We start from the raw sequence: 23802 nt of genomic DNA, 5'->3' as shown, positions 1-23802 counted from the left end.
CATGAGCACCCAGCCCAGGGGCACCATCCCTGCCCTGCTCCTGCTGCCCACACCACTGCTGCTCCAGGCCAGGCTGCTGGTGCCCTTCTTGTCCACCTGGGCACACAGTGGCTCATCTTCAGCTGGATCCCAAGCAGAAGCAAGCAGCAGCACCAACCTTGTCAAAGGCTTCCTGGGAGGTGGAGCAGAACTTTAGGCACTCATCGATGAAGAGGTTGAGATATCTCTGACGGATGTTTGTGGGGACTTTAGCACCAAATTCTGTGGGAATAACAGGCCTCTGTAAGCTGGTGCTCTAGGGGTGAGACAGAGAGAGAGGAAGAGGCTGTTCAGGCTTTCAGAAGCACGCAGCTTGGAGTCTCTCACACTTCCTGCCCTCTTATTCCCAGCATCACCACCTCAGCTCTGAGCCTCTGCCCACAGCTGACCACAGCACACACAGAGCTCTTGGTACTGCAAACACCACCTGGAGCTTTTGGGGCCACCTTCAGGATCTGAACTACTTCAAAACACAACCACACAGCTCAGCCCAGCACGCCCAGCAGCATTACTCACAGCACCACAGTTACACACAGCAGCAGTGCAGAGCACACAGAGGCATGGTTAGGATGCAGAGCCTCACAGAATGGGTTGGGTTGGAAGGGACCTGAAAGCTCATCCAGTGCCACCCCCCTGCCATGGGCAGGGACACCTCCCACCAGCACAGCTTGCTCAAGGCCTCATCCAGCCTGGCCTTGAACAACTCCAGGCAGGGGACATCCACAGCCTCCCTGGGCAACCTGTGCCAGGCTCTCCCCACCCTCACTCTCAACAATGTCTTCCTCCTCTCCACTCTCAATCTCCCCTCTCCCAGCTCAAAGCCATTGTCCCTCATCCTGACACTCCCAGCCCTTGTCCCTTGTCACAGCAAAGGACTTTCTCTTCATGTTAAGGGGGAACTTTCTGGATTCTAGCTTACACCTATTGCTCCTTGTCCTATCACTGAGCACCAGAGAAAAACGACTGGCACCTTGTTCTTGATACCCACTCCTCAGATATTTGTAGACACAAAGAAGGGAAGGGGAAGAAGAGAAGGGAAGGAGGAGAGAAAAGGGGGAAAGGAAGGGGGTGGTGGGAAGGGAAGGGAAAAAAGGCAAAAGAAAAAGAGGGAAAGGCAAAAGAAAAGAGGGAAGGGCAAAAGAAAAGAGGGAAGGGCAAAAGAAAAGGGGGAAGGCAAAAGAAAAGAGGGGAAGGCAAAAGAAAAGAGGGGAAGGCAAAAGAAAAGAGGGAAGGGCAAAAGAAAAGAGGGAAGGGCAAAAGAAAAGAGGGAAGGGCAAAAGAAAAGAGGGAAGGGCAAAAGAAAAGAGGGAAGGGCAAAAGAAAAGAGGGAAGGGCAAAAGAAAAGAGGGAAGGGCAAAAGAAAAGAGGGAAGGGCAAAAGAAAAGAGGGAAGGGCAAAAGAAAAGAGGGGAAGGCAAAAGAAAAGAGGGAAGGCAAAAGAAAAGAGGGAAAGGCAAAAGAAAAGAGGGAAAGGCAAAAGAAAAGAGGGAAAGGCAAAAGAAAAGAGGGAAGGCAAAAGAAAAGAGGAAAGGCAAAAGAAAAGAGGGAAAGGCTTTTGCCCAAAGCTGGCAGCAGCCTGGAGTTTCCACACTCAGCTGTCCCCAGCCAGGTCACTGTGGGACAGAGTCCATCACCCTCTCCCTCAGCACAGCCCAGAGCTGTGCACACAGGCCACCCAGCCAGCCCTGCCCTGTGAAGGGGAGAGGCTCCAGGTCCCTGCCCCAGGCAGCTGCAGCCCCAGCCAGAGAGCAGCAGCAGAGCCCTCAGCGAGCAGCAGCAGAGCCCTCAGCGAGCAGCAGCAGAGCCCTCAGCGAGCAGCAGCAGAGCCCTCAGCGAGCAGCAGCAGAGCCCTCAGCGAGCAGCAGCAGAGCCCTCAGCGAGCAGCAGCAGAGCCCTCAGCGAGCAGCAGCAGAGCCCTCAGCGAGCAGCAGCAGAGCCCTCAGCGAGCAGCAGCAGAGCCCTCAGCGGGCGGCAGCAGAGCCCTCAGCGAGCAGCAGCAGAGCCCTCAGCGAGCAGCAGCAGAGCCCTCAGCGAGCAGCAGCAGAGCCCTCAGCGAGCAGCAGCAGAGCCCTCAGCGGGCAGCAGCAGAGCCCTCAGAGGGCAGCAGCAGAGCCCTCAGCGAGCAGCAGCAGAGCCCTCAGCGGGCAGCAGAGCCCTCAGCGAGCTCTGCAGCCTTGCTGGCCCCTCAAGCTCCTGCCCCTCAAGCTCCTGCCCCTCAAGCCTCTCATTTTCCCCCTATGCTATCGAGGCAAACCACAGGAAGAAGCAAACCCAACTCCATCAACCTCTTCCTGGAGCACCCAGCTGGGAGCTGGGAGGCTGCAGACACCACCCCCAAGGAGGAGGAAAGCAGAGAGGCTGCCAAGGTCTCTTACCTGCAAGGAGGGGACGTGTGCCACCCTTTTGGGCACGATGGTGCTGGTGGTCTTTGAAGCCATCCCAGCTAAGGTGCAAGCCTTCAGAGGAAGGGAGGGGGCCTCAGAGTCATGGGAAGGTGGAAGGCTCTTGCCAGCAGCAGTGGTCTTGCTGTTTGCCAGGCCTGCAAGAAGCAGAAAGCAGCTTTAGGGTTGAAATTCACAGAATGCACTGGGTTGGAAAGGACCTCCAAAGGTCATCTTGTCCAACCCCCCCAACCCCCAACAGGCAGCAGGGACACCTCCAGCTAGATCCTACCACTGGGCTTCAGATGGCCAGGATGACCTGACTCTAACAGGCCCAGGCTGCAAGCTGTGATTTTTGTTTGTTTGTTTGCTTTCAAATGGCAAAGCCTCCAAAAGGGCTACAAATTAAGTGATTTTACCTCCTCCCAGGCAAGGATGAAGGAACCTTCTGCCAGGAAACATGCCTCATTGCTGGGGTTTTGGGGTGACTGAGTCAGCAGAGTTTAAAGAGGCAACCCTGTCAGCTAACTGCCCACCACGTCAGCTCTGAGTCCCTCCAACTACAAAGGCTAATTAGTGCTGATGGTTAATTAGCACTTCCCTCCTGCTCCTGCCACGTCTGCAGGCTTAATTGGAAGAGTGGCTGAGGAGTAAACAGGCTGCAAGGAAGAGACAGCAAAAAAGACCAGGCTGAAGTGAACACCTCCCCTCCCTGGAGGTGTTGAAGGCCAGGTTGGATGAGACCTTAAGCAACCTGAGCTGGTGGGAGGTGTCCCTGCCCCATGGCAGGGGGCTGGAGCTGGCTGAGCTTTAAAGGTCCCTTCCAACCCAAACCACTCTTCTATGGCTCTATGAGGGAGGGAACTTCCCAGGGCAAAGACCTTCCACTGGTCACTAGTGGAGCTGTGGACAATGCTACACAGCTTCATGGACTGCAGGGGGGTGGAAGGGACCCACAAAGGTCATCTTGTCCAACCCCACTGTACCCAGCAGGGACAGCTCCAACCAGCTGGTAAAGGACTTCTTAGGGTGCTGGGTAGAGACAGGACTAGGGGGAATGAATCCAAGCTAAAGGAGGGGAGATTTAGATTAGATGACAAGAAGTTCTTCCCCATGAGGGTGGTGAGAGCCTGGCACAGGCTGCCCAGGGAGGTGGTGGAAGCCTCAGCCCTGGAGGTGTTTGCAGCCAGGCTGGATGTGGCTGTGAGCAACCTGCTGTGGTGTGAGGTGTCCCTGCCCATGGCAGGGGGCTTGGAACTGGCTGAGCCTTGGGGTCCCTTCCAACCCTGACAGTTCTGTGATTCAGATCAGGCTGCCCAGGGCAACATCAAGCCTGATCCTGAATGTCTCCAGGGCCAGGGCCACATCCCTGGGTCACCACATCTCCCGATGGCTTCGCATCTGCGCGGGAGAACTTTAAACAGGAGGAGGAGGCCAGGCCCTTTGAGGAGGGGGAGGAGAGGATTCCCAGTCCCCTGTGCCTTACTTTGTCTGGCTGCTGCAGAGAAGGCTGCATTTGGCACGTGGGCAATCCTCTTCTTTTCTCCTGGCAAAGAGAGAGAGGCCTTCTGGACGGCCACGGCCAGCTGTGCCGCCTGCTGCTGGGCCAGCTGGATCCTCTGGTAGCAAACCTCCTGGGCGGTGGGGGGCCGGTAGGGCCGGATCACAGGCTTGCTGGGCACCTCTGCCTGCAGGGACAACGAGGGGGTCAGAGCCAGCATGCTCAATCCCCACCCTCTTGCCTTCCACCCACCCCAGAAGCAGCCCTTCTCCTCACCTCCTCAAGCCCTCGCTGCTGGCAAACACAGGTTTGAGAGGATGATCCCAAAGCATCTTCCAGAGCAGGGTATTTAGAGTCCCCACCAAAAAAATCCATGACCCCAATGATTCAGCCTTTGGCAGGGCCTCCCAGCAGAGTCCTAAATTGGTAGGTGGTGGTAAGGGAACTGCTTCTTTAATGGCACCAGGTTTGCCATGGCCCTGCCTAACCCACTTCTGGGTCCTGCCACACAGTCACCGAATGGTTTGGGTCGGAAGAGCTCTTTCGGCTCCTCCAGTCCAACCACAGCCAACTCCACCAAGGCTGGGGCTAAACCACAGCTCTCAGCACCACATCCCTGCAGCTTTGAAACACCTCCAGGGATGGGGATCCAAACACCTCCCTGGGCAGCCTGTGCCAGGCTTTGAGAACCCTTTCAGTGAAGAAGTTTCTTCTGATGTCCAACCTAACCCTCCCCTGGAGCAGCTTGAGGCTATTTCCTCCTCTCACCCTGCTGCTCCTTCCTTGGGAGAAGAGACCAAGTCCCACCTGGCTCCAAACTCCTTTAGGGAGTCACAGAGAGCCAGAAGGTCTCCCTCAGCCTCCTTTTCTCCAGGCTGAACGACCCCAGGTCCCATCCTCTGTCACCACTCCCAGCCCTGCAGCCCTGCACCAGAACATGAACCCAGCCCTGGGCACTGCAGGGAGCTCCAGTCCCTACTGCCCCAAAGAGAGTGACCAACTGCTGGTGGCTGCCAAGAAGGGGCCAGGCTCATTTCAGCAGTGTCCTGTGACAGCACAAGGGGCAATGGACACAAACTGGAGCCCAGGAGGTTCCATCTGAAAAATGAGAAGCCTCTTTGGTGTGATGCTGCTGGAGGCCTGGAGCAGGCTGCCCAGAGAGGTTGTGGAGACTACCCTGGAGACTTTCAAAACCCACCTGGATGTGTTCCTGGGTGACCTGCCCTGGCTGACCCTGCCCTGGCAGGGGTTTGGACTGGATGATCTCAGGAGGTGCCTTCCCACCCCTACCCTTCCATGGTTCTGCTCCCCACTCCCCTTTGCTGCCCATGCTCAGCCTCACAGCTCTCTCCCTGAAGAGCCAGCAGCACCTCCCCTCACTCCCCCCTTGTCCACAGATCTCTCCCCACCTCTCCACAGCCTCTTTGCAGGTCCCTGGTTCCTGTAACTACTTAAAAGTCTCACCCAGGTGTATTTATGAGATTCCAGGGAATGTTACAGAGGCTCTGCCTCCTTCAGGGGCACTTTGCTGCTCCTGCTCCAGCCCTTAGCAGCACAAACAAGTCACACATCTGCTTCCTTTGATGTCCCAACTGAGGTTGCAGGCAAGGTGCCAGAAATGCAATCAGAGAGAAGGTTTCTGGCAGCAGAACAGAAGCAGGAGCAGCACAAACTTCTCCATCCTGCTTAAGAACCTTTGAAATCTGAGAAACAGGCTCTCTCCACCCCAAAATCTGCCCAGCCAGGGCTGCCCTGGCACTGCCCACGCTTCCAAGACTGCCAAGTGGGGGACAGCTGGCACCTCCTGCATTCCTGCTCCCTGATGCTGCCACCAGCTGCTGAATACCAACCTGAGGGCAGTCAGCTATTACCTGATAATTACAGACTTGCAAGCAGGACAGGACACTCATTTGCTGCCTCACCTGCAATTCTTTTGGCTACCATTTCCCCCAGCAACTCAATTAGGCCTCAGCTCCCTCCCCTCCTGCTCAGTCAGTCATAGATTCACAGAATGGGTTTGGATTGGAAGGGACCTTAAACATCATCCAGTCCCAGCCCCCTGCCATGGGCAGGGACACCTCCCACCAGCACAGCTTGTTCAGGGCCTCATCCAGCCTGGCCTTGAACACCTCCAGGCAGGAGGCAGCCACAGCTTCCCTGGGCAGCCTGTGCCAGGCTCTCCTAACCCTCATGCTCAAGAATTTCTTCCTCATCTCTACTCTCAATCTCTCCTCTCCCAGCTCAAAGCCATTGTCCCTCATCCTGGCACTCAGTGGGACAGGCTCTCCCCACCCTCAGGGTCAAACATTTCTCCTTCTCTCCACTCTCAAGCTCCCTCTTGCAGTCCCAAACCATCCCCCCTTGGCCTGTCCCAACAGGCCCTGCTCCAAAGTCTGTCCCCAGCTTTCTGCTCAGCCCTTCAAGCACTGCAAGGCCACCAGAAGGTCTCCCTGGAGCCTTCTCCTCTCCAGGCTGCCCAAGCCCAACTCTCTCAGCCTGGCCTCCCAGCAGAGGGCTTCCAGCCCTGCCAGCACTGCTGTGGCCTCTCTGGATGCCCTCATCCTGGCACTCCCAGCCCTTGTCACAAGTCCCTCCCCAGCTCTCCTGGAGCCCTTCAGGTACTGGAAGGCTGCTCTGAGGTCTCCCTGGAGCCTTCTCTTCTCCAGGCTCAACAGCCCCAGCTCTCCCAGCCTGTCTCTGATCATCTTTGTGGTCTTCTCCTGAGCCTCTCCAACAGCTCCATGCCCTTCTTGTGCAGGGGGCAGTGCTGCAGGTGAGGTCTCTCCAGAGCAGAGCAGAATCAGTCCTTGAGTTATCCATCACCAGGCTGAGAAACCAGTGGACTTGGAGAGCCCCAGGAGCAAAGCAGGAGGCTCCACTCTGCATGCAAAAGCAGCAGTTGAGGTCTTCCAGCAGCTCCTGAGCAGGCCTGGAGCAGCACTGAGCTGAGATGCTGCAGGGATCACCACATCCCAGCACAGGCTGGGGGCAGCTCAGCTCTGTTTGCCCACCCCAGGGCTCTGCTGGGGCTCCAGCTCTGCACAGCACTTTGGGCAGCAGCTGTCACACTAAGGAAGTGCCCTGAAAGATGTGTCCCTGTCTAAAAGGCACCTCCTGAGGATAAATATTTGAGTTAATGAATTTCCAGGCCATTTGCTTCCAGTCTCTTATCTCCTGGCTGGGGCAGGAAGGGCTCTTATCAAAGCACAGGGGCTGGCTGCAGGGAGGCAGTTAAAGAAAACACATTGCACTGACCTCAGGCCTTCCAATTATTAAATGCAAAGAAACCTTTCCTAGGCAAGAGAGGAGAGGAAGAGCAATTAATTCATTTGGACTGGCCAGCTTGAACCAGCTTGCCTGAGCCTCCCCCTGCAGGAACAGAAACCTGACTGCTCTGTGCTCTGCACCTGGAGCCCCAGAGGAAACAGGAACTGAAACCCAGGGAGAAGGAAAAATCATCCCAGAATGGCTCAGGTTGGAAAGGACCTCAGAGATCAGAGGATCACAGGATGGGAGGGGTTGGAAGGGACCTCCAAAGATCATCCAGTCCAACCCCTGCCAGAGCAGGACCACAGAACCCAGCACAGGTCACACAGGAACACATCCAGATGGCTCCACACAAGGAGACTCCACAACCTCTCTGGGCAGCCTGCTCCAGGGCCCTGTGACCCTCACAGGTCGAGGTGGAACCTCCTGTGCTGGAGTTTATATCCACTGCCCCTTGTCCTGTCACAGGGTGCAAGGGAGAAGATCATCTCCTGCAACCCCCCTGCCACAGGCAGGGACACCTCTCAACTGGACTCAGCTGCTCAAGGCCTCACCCAACCTGGCCCAGAACACCTCCAGAGAGAGGATCCACAGCCTCCCTGGGCAGCCTGTGCCAGAGTCTCACCACCCTCATGCTGAAGAACTTCTTCCCCAGCTCCACTCTAACCCTGCTCTGCCTCAGCTCCAAACCATTGCCCCTTGGCCTGGCTCAGACCCTCAGGAGAAGTCTCTCTGCAGCCTTCCTGCAGGATCCCTTCAGGTCCAGGCAGGCAGCTCTGAGGTGTCCCTGGAGTCTTCTCCTCTCCAGGCTGCCCAGCCCCAGCTCCCTCAGCCTGTGCTCCCAGCAGAGCTGCTCCAGCCCTGGGATCATCTTTGTGGAGCCACTCCAGCAGCTCTGTGTCCTTCCTGTGCTGGGGGCACCACAGCTGGACACAGCACTGCAGGTGTGGTCCCCTCAGAGTGCCCAGGACAGCAAATCCTCACTCAAAGGAGGCTTCCCCTCTGCTCCTCAGAGCTGCACTCACATTGCCTTGTTTGACAAGATGGGAGATCCTCCTCTTCTGGCCAGGGAACAAGGTGGTCAAGTTATCTTCTGGCTTTTCTTCAGTGCCCTCCTCTTTGGACAGCTGGAAAGGAAAGGACAAAGGATTCCAAGTTGAGCAGAATTGAGGCTCCCTCCCAAGGAGCAGCCTGGGAAGGTCTCCTTTTGGGTCAGCACAAAGCCCTTGCTGGTGGCAGCTGAGAAAGAGAGAGACAGAGAACTGTCAGGGTTGGAAGGGAGCTCAAGGCTCAGCCACTTCCACAGCAGGGTGCCCAGGCTGCTCAGCACCCACAGCAGGGTGCCCAGGCTGCTCAGCACCACAGCAGGGTGCCCAGGCTGCTCAGCACCACAGCAGGGTGCCCAGGCTGCTCAGCACCACAGCAGTGTGCCCAGGCTGCTCACCATCAAAGCAGGGTGCCCAGGCTGCTCAGCACCCACAGCAGGGTGCCCACCCTGCTCAGCACCCACAGCAGGGTGCCCACCCTGCTCAGCACCCACAGCAGGGTGCCCAGGCTGCTCAGCACCCACAGCAGGGTGCCCAGCACCCACAGCAGGGTGCCCAGGCTGCTCAGCACCCACAGCAGGGTGCTCACCCTGCTCAGCACCCACAGCAGGGTGCCCACCCTGCTCAGCACCTCTGGGGCCAGGTTTCTCTGCAGTTTTAGCCACAGCCACACCTGCAGGAAGAGCAAAGGGGCAGAGCCTTGGGTCACACACTGCTAGGGGCAGAACCAGAGAATGGTTCAGGTTGGAAAAGGCCTCCAGGATCATCCAGTCCAACACCAACCCACCCCCACCATGGGCACCAAACCATGGCCCCAAGTGCCATGGCCACAGGGCTCTGGAACACCTCCAGGCATGGGGACTCCACCACCTCCCTGGGCAGCCTGTGCCAAGCCCTGACCATTCCTCCAGCCCTGGCACAATTTGAGGCCATTTCCTCTCCTTCTAGCACCTGATCCTAGGGAGCAGAGCCCAACCCTCACCTCCCTGCAGCTTCCTCTCAGGGAGCTGTAGAGAGCAGCCCAGAGGAACAAACCTGCTCCTCTCCACAGCTACAGCTCCTGCTGAGCCAACACCTCCAACTGGCTCCCAGGGGCAAACCAGGTTAAAAACTTCCTTGGAGTGAGCTCAGCTGCTCCTCTGTAGCCAGCACACTCCAGCAGTTTGTTTTTCCTTTCATTTCCATTTCATTTCTCACCCAGCTGCTCTCCAGCCTCTCCTGCTTCCAGCTTCCCAACACCACCTCCAGCACAGCTCTGGGCAGGGCCCAGCCTGACAATGCCTCAGAGATCCAGCAAGGGGGCTGCAGGCTGGATGTGGGGAAGGGCTCAGGCCTCAGATCCATCACCACAGGGATGTCCTGCAGGAACATTGTGCAATGATTCCAAGAACCCTGGAATTCTGTTCTCCTTCACTCACATCCCTACTGAACCCCTCACACAATGATCCTTCCTGGTGGGCAAAACTGCTCAGCCCCCAGGAGCCTTCCCTCCAGACCACCTCCAGCTCCACAGTTCTGTGAGCAGCAGCACAGGGAGGGGATTCTGCCCCTCTGCTCTGCTCAGCCCCCACCTGCAGCACTGCCTCCAGCTCTGGGACCCCCAGCACAGGAAGGACCTGGAGCTGCTGGAGAGGGTTATGAAGATAACCTGGAGAACCTTCCCTGTGGGCACAGGCTGGGAGAGTTGGGCCTGTTCAGCCTGGAGAAGAGAAGGCTCCAGGGAGAACTCAGAGCAGCCTCCCAGTACCTGAAGGGCTCCAGGAGAGCTGGGGAGGGACTTGTGACAAGGGCTGGGAGTGCCAGGATGAGGAACAATGGCTTTGAGCTGGGAGAGGGGAGAGTGAGAGTGGAGAGGAAGAAGAAACTCCTGAGAGTGAGGGTGGGGAGAGCCTGGCACAGGTTGCCCAGGGAGGCTGTGGCTGCCTCCTGCCTGGAGGTGTTTGAGGCCAGGCTGGATGAGGCCCTGAACTGGATGATCTTTAAGGTGCCTTCCAACCCAACCCATTCTGTGAATCTATGAATTCCACCAACACAAAACTCCCTGTGGCTAACCCCACCCAGCAGAAGCACACTGGGGGAGCAGGAACCTACCTGCAAAGCCTCACCCCTCAAGGAAGGACCCCAAGGCTTGCTCCTCCCATTCCAAACTCCACTGCAGCAGAGGGGCAGAAGGTGAAGCAGTGCAGAGGAGGCCCAGCTGGCTGCTGACAGCTCAACATTGCCTCTCTAACTGTCTGCAGTGGGTGGGTGGCAGCCCCTGGTTCAGCACTTTCTGAATCCAGCCCAGTTTCAATCAGTCCCTACTGGGAAAGCTCTCCATGGATTAGTGCTTCCCACCACAGACTGAGGGGGGCTGCAACTATTTTGCTTGAGCTGGGCAAGTGGGAATTAAAGTGGGAACTAAACTGGGAATTGTGCTGAAGAGTGAGGAAAGAGCAGCTGAATTTTACAGAGGGAACATCCAAGTCATGTTTAGGAGTGCAGGAGAAGCTGGAGCAGGTCCAGAGGAGGACAACAAAGCTGGGGAAGGGTCTGGAGAGCAGGGCTGGGGAGGAGCAGCTGAGGGAGCTGGGGGTGTTCAGCCTGGAGATGAGGAGGCTGAGGGGAGACCTCATTGCCCTGAGAGGAAGTTGCAGTGAGGTAGAGGTTGGGCTCTTCTCCCTGGGATCAGGTGACAGGAGAGGAAATGGGCTGCAGTTGTGCCAGGAGAAGGTTAGGTTGGAGATGAGGACAAATTTCTTTGCTGGAGGAGTGGTCAGGGCTGGGAACAGGCTGCCCAGAGAGGTGGTGGAGTCCCCATCCCTGGATGCGCTCAAGAAATGTGTGGCCATGGCACCTGGGGCCATGGGTTGGGGGCTATGGGTTGGTGTTGGACTGCCTGGTCCTGGAGGGCTTTTGCCACCCAAACAATTCCCTGACTCTATGAAATCCTTCCATTCCCCAGCACCTTTCCATCCAGCAGGTAAGCTCAGGTGCAAGCTCTTCAGCCACACCAAGGATGAGATTCTTCCACCCTCAGCAGCCTCCCCCTTCAGCATCCGCGCTGAGCTAAGCCCAAAGCCCTGCCCAGGAAGAGGCGAGAGCAGCAGCCCCCGGGGCAGCATTACCTGTTTGCCCAGCCTGCCCTTGTCCTCAGTTTTCACATCTGTAGACTCATTGAAAATCCTGAGGCACTCCTCCATGGGGTCTGACTCGAAGTCCAGGTCCTTCTCCAGGATGGAATAATCGATGTCATCGGACGTGGAGGAGGAGGAGGAGGAAGAGGAGGAGGAGGACTCGGCCAGCTTGGAGCGCTTCGCTTTCTTTGCCCCTCCACTGTCACTCTCCGAGTCTGACCCAGAGTCATCCCCATCTGAGTCTGAGCTGACCTCAAGCAAGGTGGCTGGCAGAGGCCTTCCTCTGTCATCATCATCTCCACTCTCATCTCCAAACAGGTCGACGTGGCTCAGGCTCCTCTGCTTCCGCCCCTTCTTGGGGTCTCCCTTGTCCGCAGCCCTGCCCTTCCCCTTCTTCTGCTCCCCTGCTGGAGCTTTGGTCTCTTTCTCTTTGTTCTTAGGCCCAGAGCTTTCCTTCCCATTTTTCACCTCAGCTGTTTTCAGCTTGGAGTCCTTCTTGCTGCTCCCCAGCTTCTCTGTGCCGGAGCCTTTGCTGCCGCTCTCGCCCTTGCCCTTCCCCGAGCCGCTGCTGGAGGCCTTGGCTTTGTCTTTCTTGAGGCCTTCCCCCTTTTCTGCCTTGTGTTTGTCAGGTTTCTTGCTGCTCCCTTCAGCCTTCACTTTGACACTTTTGTCTTTGCAGCTCTTCTCCTCATTCTTACCCTTTGCCTTCTCTTCCTTCCTCAGCCCTTTCTCCCTCTCTGCAGTTTTGCTTCTCTCCTTCTTCCCAGCCTCTCCCGGGCCAGGCGCTTTACCACCGTCCCACTTCTTCTTCTTCGTCTTGTCCTTCGACTCTCTGCTTTTGTTTTCACTTTCCTGCTCCTTCTTACCAGAGGATAACTTCACTGCTTTGGCATTCTTGTCTGCCACAGTTTTGCCCAGGCTCTTCTGTGCCCCTGGGAGGTCCCCGGCGCCCTGCCCTGCCGCCGTGCCCTGCGCCGCCGCTTCTTTGCCATCCAGGGGAGCGAAGCCTTCCCGTCTGGAGCTCTGCTCCTGGGGGGTTAGGCCATCGTTGGACTCGCTTTCAGAATCCCCTTTGGACTGGGAGCTAACAGAAGCTGACTTGTAGTCCACATCAGCTTCATCTTCAGAGGAGGAGAACCTGGCACAGACCTCATCGTCGTCATCGAGCGCTTCGCAGAGCTTCTTCCGCGAGGGCGAGTAGGACTCCTCGTAACTCGCCGGCCTGCCCCTCTTGGAGCCCTTGGCCTCCTTCACTGTGGCCTTGCTCAGGAGCCTGGCTGAGTAGTTTGAGAGTGGGTCGTACTCCAGGTCTGTGGAAGGCTTGGAGTCGTCAATCACATACTTGGTGTTGGTGACGGTGCTGCTGTACTTCCTACTCTGCGCCACGGCCTTGGGGACGTACTCCAGGGCGCTGCCTTTGGGGCGGGAGGTCTCCAGGGTGTACTTGCTGGAGCGGCCAGCAGCAGCAGCAAGAGGAGTGGGGTTGTAGTCTGAGCTGTTGATGAAGCTGTAGCTGCCTGGGTTGTACTCCAGGGAGCTGAAGGCATCGCCCTGCGAGCCGGCCGCTGCCACGGCCGCGCCGGAGAGCAGCGCGGAGGCCTCCGAAGCGCTCAGCTCCTTGGTGGTTTCCAGCAGCTCCTCATACTTCTTCTGCTCTCTCTCCACTTCGTTTTTGACAGCCTCGATGGCTTTGTTGACCAGCTCCAGCTCCAGGATGCCAGGGGTCACATCAGGGATGGCAGGCAGGGCACCATCCTCATCCTCCTCCTCCTCCTCCAGCGAGGGCCTCGGGAGCTCAGGGTTGTAGGGGTCGTAGCCTCGCTCTGTAAAGGGACACAGAGAGTCACTGACTGCCAGCACCTCAGCTCAGAGTGTCCTAAGAGCTTGACAGAAAAGGGCTTCTTAAGGTCTGCTCTCAGCCAGACCCAACACTAAAGATGCTACCAAAGCCAGGCTCTTGGCACCACAGAACAAAGGGTTGGTACCAAAAGCCCCCAGCGATGATCTCTGCCCTGCAGCTAGGTTAGCCCTGACCAACTTCAGAGTCTCAAGGGATAACTCAACTAGGAATGGAAGAACCAGGCTAGGTGAGGTGTGGTTAAGAGCAGCCCTGAGGAGCAGGCCTTGGGGGTGTCAGGTGGTGACAAACTCCCCAGGAGCCAGCAGTGGTCCCTGGCAGCCCAGCAGGCAGCTGAGTGCTGAGCTGCAGCCAGAGCAGGGAGAGCAGCAGCACAGGAAGGGGATTCTGCCCCTCTGCTCTGCTCTGCTCAGCCCCCACCTGCAGCACTGCCTCCAGCTCTGGGGCCCCCAGCACAAGAAGGACCTGGAGCTGCTGGAGAGGGTCCAGAGGAGACCATAGAAATTATGAGAGGGCTGCAGAAGCTGTGCTGTGGGGACAGGCTGGGAGAGTTGGGGCTGTTCAGCCTAGAGAAGGCTCCAGGGAGACCTCAGAGCAGCCTGCCAGGACCTGAAGGGCTCCAGGAGAGCTGGGGACGGACTTGTGACAAGGGCTGGGAGTGCCAGGATGAGGAACAATGGCTTTGAGCTGGGAGAGGGGAGAGTGACAGTGGAGATGTGGAAGAAATTGTTGAGAGTGAGGGTGGGGAGAGCCTGGCACAGGTTGCCCAGGGAGGCTGTGGCTGCCTCCTGCCTGGAGGTGTTGAAGGCCAGGCTGGATGAGGCCTTGAGCAGCCTGGGCTGGTGGGAGGTGTCCCTGCCCATGGCAGGGGATTGGAGCTGAATGATCTTGAAGGTCCCTTCCAGCCTAAACCCTTCTGTGGATCTATGGCAATGGATGTTTTCAAGGCCAACTGGTGCCACCTTTTCCCCTTGGTCAGGTAAGGGAAGTTGCATTCAGCAGGGGGCAGGGATGGTGAAGGCTGCTGGGAGAGACCTCTTTGGAGTGGACCACAAAATTGAAGGCATTTTTATGTTAACATCATCAGGAGGAGAGCTTTGACAGCTGAACAGCTTGGCTGTGTTTACTGTGCCTGTACTCAGCAAACCCCCAGCCTGTGGTGATTGCAGAAAGACTCTCACCACTGGAAAATTATTTGAAGCTTCTCATTTAATGCTTGACTAAAAAGAAAGTGGTTGCAGAGAATGGCTGAGGCTGGGAGGCACCTCAGGGATCATCTCTTCCAACCCCCCTGCCATGGGCAGGGACACCTCCCAGCAGCACAGCTTGCTCAAGGCCTCATCCAGCCTGGCCTTGAACACCCCCAGGCAGGAGGCAGCCACAGCCTCCCTGGGCAGTCTGTGCCAGTCTCACCTCCCTCACACTGAAGAACTTCTTCCTCAGCTCCACTCTAACCCTGCTCTGCCTCAGCTTCAAACCATTCCCCCTTGGCCTGGCTCAGACACCCTCATGTGAAGTCCCTCTGCAGCCTTCCTGCAGGATCCCTTCAGGTCCTGGCAGGCAGGCAGCCAGCTCTGAGCAGAGCAGCCTCCCAGGACCTTAGGAGGCTCCAGGAGAGCTGGGGAGGGACTTGTGACAAGGGCTGGGAGTGCCAGGATGAGGAACAATGGCTTTGAGCTGGGAGAGGGGAGAGAGAGACTGGAGATGAGGAAGAAATTAAGAGTGAGAGTGGGGAGAGCCTGGCACAGGCTGCCCAGGGAGGCTGTGGCTGCCCCCTGCCTGGAGGTGTCCAAAGCCAGGCTGGAAGAGGCCTTGAGCAGGTGGGAGGTGTCCCTGCCCTTGGCAGGGGGCTGGAGCTGGATGATGTTTAAGGTCCCTTCCAACCCAGCCCAGTCTGTGATCTGACTACAGAAGAAAAGTCGACCTTCTGTTTGGAGAAACAACACTCCTGAGCTGATGAAGGACATCATCCCCCCCCTGCTTCTGAGCCAGAGCAGCAAACACTTCCACATCTCCTGTCTGAGTGCTAGGTGAAGGTCAGGAGCTACTCCCACACTTAAATGAGCAGAGCAAGGCAGAAGGCAAAAAAAAAAACCCAACACTTGAAGCCTTCTGGTGCCTTCTCTTCTCTCTGCTCAACTCTGCCTTGAAAAGCAGCAACTCCACTCCTCACCCACCCTGGTTTCCCAGCCCTCCCCTGCTTCACTCCAGATAAGTTATCTTCTCAACACCTGCCTCACTCCTTTCACCATTTGGGGGTGAAGAATTCCCACGTGGAAGGAAGAAAGAGCCCAACAGAACACCCACCCCCACACACCCCCCACAAGCATTTCAGCACTGCCACGAGTGTCCACTGCTAAGCAGCAGTGCAAGCCAGAAGCAAAGCACCTCTCAAGCTCTACAGCATCTAAAACCCACTCCAGCTGTGGCTCCTGAAAGGGTGAAAGAGAAGGAACCAACCTAAAACCACCTCAAAACTGGTTTCAAAACCTGTCTGGGCTTTAGGTGAGTGCAAGGCTGGGATGAGTGCTTTGCAGCTGCCTCACAGCCCTGCAGCAGCTCCTCAGGCCCTTCTCAGCAGCCAACCCAACCCAGCACGCTCCTGCCTCTCAGCATGGAGCCTCCTTTTCCTCCTCCTCCTCTTCCTCCTCACTGCAAAGGCAAATTCAACTCCTTGTGGACCTAAAGCCTCCAAAGCAGAGGCTGATGGCTGCCTGCTTCAGAGGCAACCCCGAGGAGCTCAGCCCGCTGGTAAGTGAAGAGCTGACACGTGGGAGCCTCCTGGAGAAGGAACTTCTCTGCTGGCTGCTCCTCCACGCTGCTCCCCATGCCTCCCTCCACCCCCACCCCCCCACACAGAGAGCCCAGAGACAGCAGCTTGCTCCTCAGCAGCTCCAAACGCTTCCCAGATTTACCTGAGCTCCCCGGGGTTAACAAATGTTGCAGGTATTTGTTCATGCTGCACTCCAGGCTCTGAATGGCTGCTGCCTTCTAAGGCAGCTCCGGCAGAGGCTGGTGGCACAGCAGGGCTGACCAGCTGCTGACTCGGCACTTTCTGGGCTGCAGAGATAATTAGGGCAGGACTCAGCCACCCCGGGGCCCGCCTTCAGCCTCCTTCACTCCCAGCCTGGACCCAGCTGGGCCCCAGTGCCTCACAGCCCCGGCTCGGGAGGCAGGGCTCGGGAGGGAGCTCTGCAGCTCATCCAGCCCAGCCCCCCTGCCAGGGCAGGGGCAGCCAGGGCAGGGGCAGCCAGGGCAGGGGCAGCCAGGGCAGGGGCAGCCAGGGCAGGGGCAGCCAGGAAGGTGGCCAGGGGACCTCTGCAGCTCATCCAGCCCAGCCTCAGGGCCGGGGCAGCCAGGGCAGGAGGAGCCAGAGCAGGGGCAGCCAGGGCAGGGCAGCCAGGAAGGTGGCCAGGGGACCTCTGCAGCTCATCCAGCCCAGCCCCAGGGCCAGGGCAGGGGCAGCCAGGGCAGGGGCAGCCAGGGCAGGGGCAGCCAGGGCAGGGGCAGCCAGGGCAGGGGCAGCCAGGGCAGGGGCAGCCAGGGCAGGGGCAGCCAGGGCAGGGGCAGCCAGGGCAGGGGCAGCCAGGGCAGGGGCAGCCAGGGCAGGGGCAGCCAGGAAGGTGGCCAGGGGACCTCTGCAGCTCATCCAGCCCAGCCCCAGGGCTGGGGCAGCCAGGGCAGGGGCGGCCAGGGCAGGGCACCCAGGAAGGTGGCCAGGGGAGCTCCCAACGTCTCCAGAGATGAAAGTCTCCAGGGATAGAGACTCCACCTCGCTCTCCACCTGTCTCAGGGGGGGTTGGACTCTTCTTTTCTTCCCCACAGCTCCTGACATCACCTTGGGGGATTTTTTGCCAGCTTACCTTGCCTGCTGCCCAACCACAGAGGTCACTTTCTACTCCATTTGAGCCACACAAGCTGCCAAGGACTCAGAACCACAGAAGGGGTTGGGCTGGAAGGGACCTTCAAGACCATCCAGTTCCATCCTGCCAGGGGCAGGGACACCTCCCACCAGCACAGCTTGCTGAGGGCCTTGAACACCTCCAGGCAGGAGGCAGCCACAAACCTCCCTGAGCAGCCTGTGCCAGGCTCTCCCCACCCTCACTCTCAACAATCTCTTCCTCATCTCCACTCTCAGTCTCCCCTCTCCCAGCTCAAAGCCATTGTTCCTCATCCTGGCACTCCCAGCCCTTGCCCAAAGTCCCTCCCCAGCTCTCCTGGAGCCCCTTCAGGTCCCGGCAGGCTGCTCTGAGGTCTCCCTGGAGCCTTCTCCTCTCCAGATATTTGTAACAGATCATCAAAGGCTGATCCCTTTGCCCCCCTCCCAGCAACTCATTCCCTATTCAGAGCCCAGTGCCTCCCTGCTTCTCAAGCCCCACAGCAGGGAGAGGGAGAAGCTGGCAGTGCCTGGCAGTGCCAGCAGTGCCCATGGCCTCAGCACTGCTGTGTGAGCTGATGCTGGCATCACTGCCAGGCCTCACCCAGCACAGGGCACTGGGGAGACTGGTTTGGGAAACTCTGGGCCAGGGAACTGTGCCTCTGCCTGCCCCAGCACTGAGAGAGAGCTGCAGGCTTTGAACAGAGGGGAAAAATACCCCAGGGAGTGCTTAAACTTCAGGTCAGATCCTCTACAGGAGAGAAACATCACAGCCTCAGCCACAGCCTGCTTTGGGTAGGAAGGGACCTTCAAAACTCACCCAGCCCAACCTGGGAGGACCCCACAGAGATAAACTGCCCCCAGACTGCCCCTTCAGCCTGATCCTGGCTGTGCTTTTGCTTCCCCCCCACAGCAAACAGCAGCCTGGGGGCTGGGATGCACACCCAGCTCCCAGTTAGCAGCACTGGGAAAGGTCCTGAAGGTTCTTGCACACTCCAGGGCAGCTCCCCTGAGAAGAGGGATCCCCAGATTAGAGGCACAGACTGCTTAGGGTGGGGAGGGACCTTTAGAGATCATCCAGTCCTCTGTAGCCCCCAGGGACATCCCCAACCAGAGCAGGTTGCTCACAGCCCCAAACAACCTGACCTGCACTGGTGCCAGGCATGGGGCAGCTCCAACCTCTCTGGCAGCCTGGGACAGGCTCTCCCCACCCTCAGGGTCAAACATTTCTCCCTTCTCTCCACTCTCAAACTCCCTCTTGCAGTTCCAAACCATCTCCCCTTGTCCTGTCCCAACAGGCCCTGCTCCAAAGTCTGTCCCCAGCTTTGTGCTCAGCCCTCGGAGCACTGCAAGGCCACCAGGAGGTCTCCCTGGAGCCTCCTCTTCTCTAGGCTGAACAGCCCAACTCTCCCAGCAGAGGGCTTCCACCCTGCCAGCACTGCTGGGGCCTCCTCTGGCCCACTTCTAACAGGTCCTTATCCTTCTTGTGTGAGGGCTCCAGAGCTGCCCCAGCACAGCAGAAGGGCAGAATCCCCTCCCTGCCCCTGCTGCTGGGGATCAGCCCAGGCCACACTGGGATAAATCCTGCAGCAGCAGACAAAGGGCTCCTGTGGCAGGCAGAGGGGAGCCCAGGGAGCTGGCACAGCCTGGCACAACTCCAGTGCCTTCCCCAGCCAGGCAGGTCGCTGCCCCTTCATCCCTCCCCATCCTCCCAGCTCCTCCCTGCTCCTGCTCTCCACAGCCTGCAACTGGAGCAAGGAGGAGCTGCAGGCTCCAGGCCCAGGCTCCTCACAGCCCCTCTGCCACCTGCAGAAAGCCCAAAGCTGGGAAGGTCCCTGCCAGCCCCCAGTGCAATCCCTGCAGCTGCAGCTGCCCCCACACAGGAAGCCTGCCCCAGCCCACAGCTCAGGCACACGAGAAGAGATCCCTCCCTGCTGGGAAGGGACAGGACCAGACCTGTCCTGATCTCACCCTCAGCTGGCTTTGCTCCTCCTCATTTCAAAACTCACTTCAGACCTCAGGCAGTTTGGTATTTACTGTCCTAGACACAAATGTGAGGGGTGGAGAGGGGGAGGACAAAAGCATCAGTGGTTCTGCACCTGGACCCAAACAATCCTGACTAGCAACACAGCCCTGGGGAAAAGGATTTGGGGGTGAAGATGGACAAGAAGCTGGCCAGGAGCAGGCAGGGTGAGACTGCAGCACTGAAGGCAAATCACAGCCTGGGCTGCATCCAAAGCAGCACTGCCAGCAGAGCCAGAGGGGATTCTGTCACTTGGATCTGCTGAGACCTCACCTGCAGGGCTGTGTGCAAGGCTGGAGCCCTCAGTGTAGGAAGGACCTGGAGCTGATAGAGAGGGTCAAGAGGAGGGACACAAGAATGATCAGGGGGTTGGAGCAGCTCTGCTATGAGGACAGGCTGAGGGAGCTGGGGGTGCTCAGCCTGGAAAGGAGAAGGCTCCAGGGAGAGCTAACAGCAGCCTGCCAGTACCTGAAGGAGATACAGGAAGGATGGAGAGAGACTGCTTGCAAAGGCCTGCAGGGACAGCACCAGGGACAATGGCTTCAAACCACAGCAGAGCAGATTGAGATTGGATATGAGGAACAAGTTCTGCACCAGGAGGCTGCTGGAACACTGCAACAGGTTGCCCAGGGAGGTGGTTAACCGAGGCCCCAGCCCTGGAGATGCTCAAGGTGAGGCTGGACAGGGCTCTGGGCAAGCTGATCTAGCTGGGGATGTCCCTGCTGAGTGCAGGGGCTTGGACTGGCTGAGCTTTGGAGGTCCCTTCCCACCCAGCCCATTCTAAGCTAAAGCATTCCACAGCCTGGCTCTTCCCATCTCACTCTAACCCCAGGCTCAGAGCAGACAAAGAGGGACTCAGACCTCCAGACCTGGATGCAGCTTTCTGCTCTGAGTTCAAACCACATCCAGCTCTCAAGCAGCTCCTGACAGCTCCTATCAGCCCCAAAGAGCTGCTTTCCTTAAGATATTTATGAAGAAAGAGATGGATTACTCTTCTTTTATGTCTTTTAGCATACTCAGGGCCCAGACTTTAAAGCCAGACCTATTTTTCTCCTCTGCAGCTCTTGAAGAGCTGCTTTTAGGACTGCAGGCAGCTCTGCCCCCCCCTCCCCCTTCTCACAGAGAAGGCTTTCAAAGCACTTCACACACATTCAATAATCTTTTCATCCTGCTCTGAAGCAGGTTGGGCTTTAGTCATTTTGCAGATGGAAAGAGCACTTCAGCCAAGGCAGGAGGAGAATCTGCAATCCCCAGGTTGCCAGCCCTGCACAGGCTCAGGTCCATCCTTCAGCCCACCAAGGCTGCTCTGCAAATACCACCTGGGTGCCTGCTAGCACCCAGCACCTCCACAGATTGCATCAGGCTGGCAGGGAGCCTCCAAGGGCAGCTTGGCCAACCCCCCTGCAGGCAGCAGGGACAGCTCCAGCCAGAGCAGGCTGCACAGGGACACAGCCAGGCTGGGCCTGAATGGCTCCAGGGATGGAGCCTCCACCACCTCCCTGGGCAGCCTGTGCCAGGCTCTCCCAACCCTCACTGTGCAGAACTTCCCCTGATGTCCAACCTAACCCTGCCCTGCTCTCCAGCAGCCTCCTCAGGTACTGGGAGGAAGCTCTAAGATCTCCCTGGAGCCTTCTCTTCTCCAGGCTGGAGAGTCCCTCTGACAGGCAGTGCAGAGATAGGGTGGAGAGGGATGCAGCCCGCAGGGGGAGAGTGAAGGCTGTGGCCCGCAGGGGGAGAGGGAGAGGGCTGTGGCCCGCAGGGGGAGGGCTGTGGCAGCCTGCAGGGGGAGAGGGAAGGCTGGGGCAGCCCCAAGGGGGAGAGGGAAGGCTGGGGCAGCCCAGAGGGGGAGAGGGAAGGCTGGGGCAGCCCGCAGGGGCAGAGGGAAGGCTGGGGCAGCCCGCAGGGGCAGAGGGAAGGCTGGGGCAGCCCGCAGGGGGAGAGGGAAGGCTGGGGCAGCCTGCAGGGGCAGAGGGAAGGCTGGGGCAGCCCCAAGGGGGAGAGGGAAGGCTGGGGCAGCCTGCAGGGGCAGAGGGAAGGCTGGGGCAGCCCGCAGGGGCAGAGGGAAGGCTGGGGCAGCCCGCAGGGAGAGGGCTTCAAAGTGCAAGAGGGAGAATTTGAGCTGGAAGAGGAAAGCTCGAGACTGGAGATCAGGAAGAAATTCTTTAGAGTGAAGGTCCTGAGAGCCTGTCCCAGGCTGCCCAGAGGGGTTGGAGCTGCCCCCTGCCTGGCACCAGTGCAGGTCAGGTTGGCTGGGGCTCTGAGCCACCTGCTGTGGTTGGGGATGTCCCTGCTGGCTGCAGGGGGTTGGACTGGGTGAGCTTTGAAGGCCTCTTCAACCCCAACCACTCCATGAGTTTGTTGCAGGACTCCATTCTCTCCCCACACAATCAGTCTGCATGTACTGAGCTGCTTTCAGAGGGGAAGAGAAAGGAACAGCTGCCATAAGCAAACAGCAGCAGCCAGGGGGAAACTCAGCCCTGCTGCAGAGCCCCCGACAGGCACAGAGGCCTCTCCACCACTGTCCCCCCGAGGCTGGGCCCATGAGGGCACTGCATGAAAAACAAAGATCATCTGTTACAAATAGCTGGAGAAGAGAAGGCTCCAGGGAGACCTCAGAGCAGCCTGCCAGGACCTGAAGGGGCTCCAGGAGAGCTGGGGAGGGACTTTGGACAAGGGCTGGGAGTGCCAGGATGAGGAACAATGGCTTTGAGCTGGGAGAGGGGAGAGTGAGAGTGGAGATGAGGAAGAAATTGTTGAGAGTGAGGGTGGGGAGAGCCTGGCACAGGCTGCCCAGGGAGGCTGTGGCTGTCCCCTGCCTGGAGGTGTTCCAGGCCAGGCTGGATGAGGCCCTGAGCAGCCTGGGCTGGTGGGAGGTGTCCCTGCCCATGGCAGGGGGTTGGAGCTGGATGAGCTTTCAGGTCCCCTCCAACCTGAGCCATTCTGTGAGTCTCTGATCTTCTCCTCAGGATGCCTGGAGCAGGGAAGGGGCTACAAGAAAGGGAAGAGTGCTGCACCCCACTGCTGGCTGCTTGCACCTCCCCTCTGCCCATCTGACCCACAGCCACACACCCTGGCAGGGCCAGCACCACTCCTCAGCCTTCAGAAGCTACTTTCAAGGCTCCAGAAGTGCTCCTAAGAGTTTTGGATTTGCTGGCAGTCCTCAGGTGATCCACAAGCATCAAAGTCCACAGCAGCCTCCAATCAATCTGTTTAGCAGGGTGGTTCTTCAGATGTTAGCCTTTCCTCCAGGCACTGCCTCAGCAAGCCCAGCTCTGTGCTGGAGCTCTGGGTGTAGACCCCTCCTGCTCTGGCCAGAAGAGCAAAACCAGACAGAATGGGAGGGGTTGGAAGGGACCTGTGGAGATCATCCAGTCCAACCCCCCTGCAGCAGCAGCAACACCCAGGGCAGGGCCCACAGGAACACAGCCAGGTGGGGCTGCAAAGGCTCCAGAGCAGGAGACTCCACAGCCTCTCTGGGCACCCTGCCCCAGGCCCTGTCACCCTCACAGTGACAAAGTTCTCCCTTCTGTTCCCACAGAGCCTCCCCTGCTCCAGCTTGCCCCCAGGGCCCCTTGTGCTGTCCTTGGGCACACCTGAGCAGAGCCTGGCTCCAGCCCTGCACATCTTTATCCCCAGCCATGAGGGCAGCCCTCAGGCTCCTCTGCTCCTAGCTCCAGGCCCCAGCTGCCTCAGCCTGGCCTCCCAGGGAGATGTTCCCCTGCCTGCAGCAGCTCTGTGCCTCTGTGCAGTTCCCTGAGACCCCTCTCAAAGCCAGGGGCCCAGACCTGGACACAGCATTCCAGAGGTGGCCCCAGCAGGGCAGAGCAGAGGGGCAGCAGAACCTCTCTGCCCTACTCCCCACAGCCCTTCTGATGCACCCCAGGATGCCTTTGGCCTTCTTGGCCCCAAGGGCACACTGCTGGCTCCTGGGCATCCCTCTGCCCACCAGGAGCCCCCCAGGTCCTTTTCCCAACAGGTCAATCCCCAAGCCATGCTGGTCCCTGGGGTTGCTCTTCCTCAGATGCAAGACTCTAACCCTCACCCTTGTTGGATTTCATTCCACTGCTCCCTGCCTTTAAAGCTCCTTCCTGGGGTGAGGGAAGGGAGGCAGCCACACATGCCCCAGTGCACCCCTGGGAGGCAGCTTCACTGCTGCTGGCTGAGAGCTGCTGCCAGGAGGATGGCTGCTTGGTTGCTAGAGGACTACCCCCCTCTAGTGTAAACCTTACAGACACCTCCCAGCAGAGAGCAGCTTCAGCCAGGCAGGGGGCAAAGGCAGCAGCAGCTCTGCAAGCTGAGCCCTTTGGATGAAGCAAAGCTTCACTGCTCAGAGGAAAAAAACACAGAGCACTGCAAAAGCCTTCTGCTTCCTCCAGAAACCTGCCACCAGCCTGCTGAAGTCCCTTCCATCCCTGCTCCCCCTGAGGGGCTGTGCAGCAGCTCCACTGCTTGTTGGCCAGCTCTCAATGCAAATCAACACTGCAAAGGGGGAAAAAAAACCCCACAGGCATGGCTGAAGGCCAAAGCTAAGCTGAGGGAGAACTGAGAGCTCCTGTGCCAGGTGCAGCACAGCAAGAGTCTGGGCAAGAGGGCAGGGGCTGAGCTGGTGGCAGGGAGTGGGAGGCAGCAGCTGAAGTTGAGCCTCAGCATCCTCTCTCTCTCTCCCTCTCAGAAGTGGCCCAGGAAAAGCAGCTC

The 23802-nt window shown here is 58.4% G+C and overlaps 1 protein-coding gene across 2 annotated transcripts in view; it reads right to left on the bottom strand.

Moving 5' to 3' along the window:
- Positions 1–23802, bottom strand: part of REXO1 (RNA exonuclease 1 homolog) — a 50896-nt gene that overhangs the window by 23626 nt on the left and 3468 nt on the right. Inside the window, exons 1-6 of one of the 2 annotated variants that reach the window (XM_068156303.1) lie at positions 16123–16193; positions 11341–13172; positions 8213–8314; positions 3906–4107; positions 2414–2577; positions 158–295 (exon numbers count right to left, since the gene is read on the bottom strand). In XM_068156303.1, the coding sequence (XP_068012404.1) occupies positions 158–295; positions 2414–2577; positions 3906–4107; positions 8213–8314; positions 11341–13172; positions 16123–16165 (2481 nt within the window). In that variant the 5' untranslated portion in view covers positions 16166–16193. Of the gene's footprint in view, positions 1–157; positions 296–2413; positions 2578–3905; positions 4108–8212; positions 8315–11340; positions 13173–16122; positions 16194–23802 lie in introns of those variants that run through there. The other variant, XM_068156302.1, reaches the window with a different exon arrangement.

Source organism: Melanerpes formicivorus, unplaced genomic scaffold, assembly GCF_026170545.1.
Source record: "Melanerpes formicivorus ecotype bairdi unplaced genomic scaffold, bMelFor1.0.p_v2 SCAF_34, whole genome shotgun sequence".
NCBI classification, from domain to species: Eukaryota; Metazoa; Chordata; class Aves; order Piciformes; family Picidae; genus Melanerpes; species Melanerpes formicivorus.
This window is presented reverse-complemented; position numbering and strand designations above follow the sequence as displayed.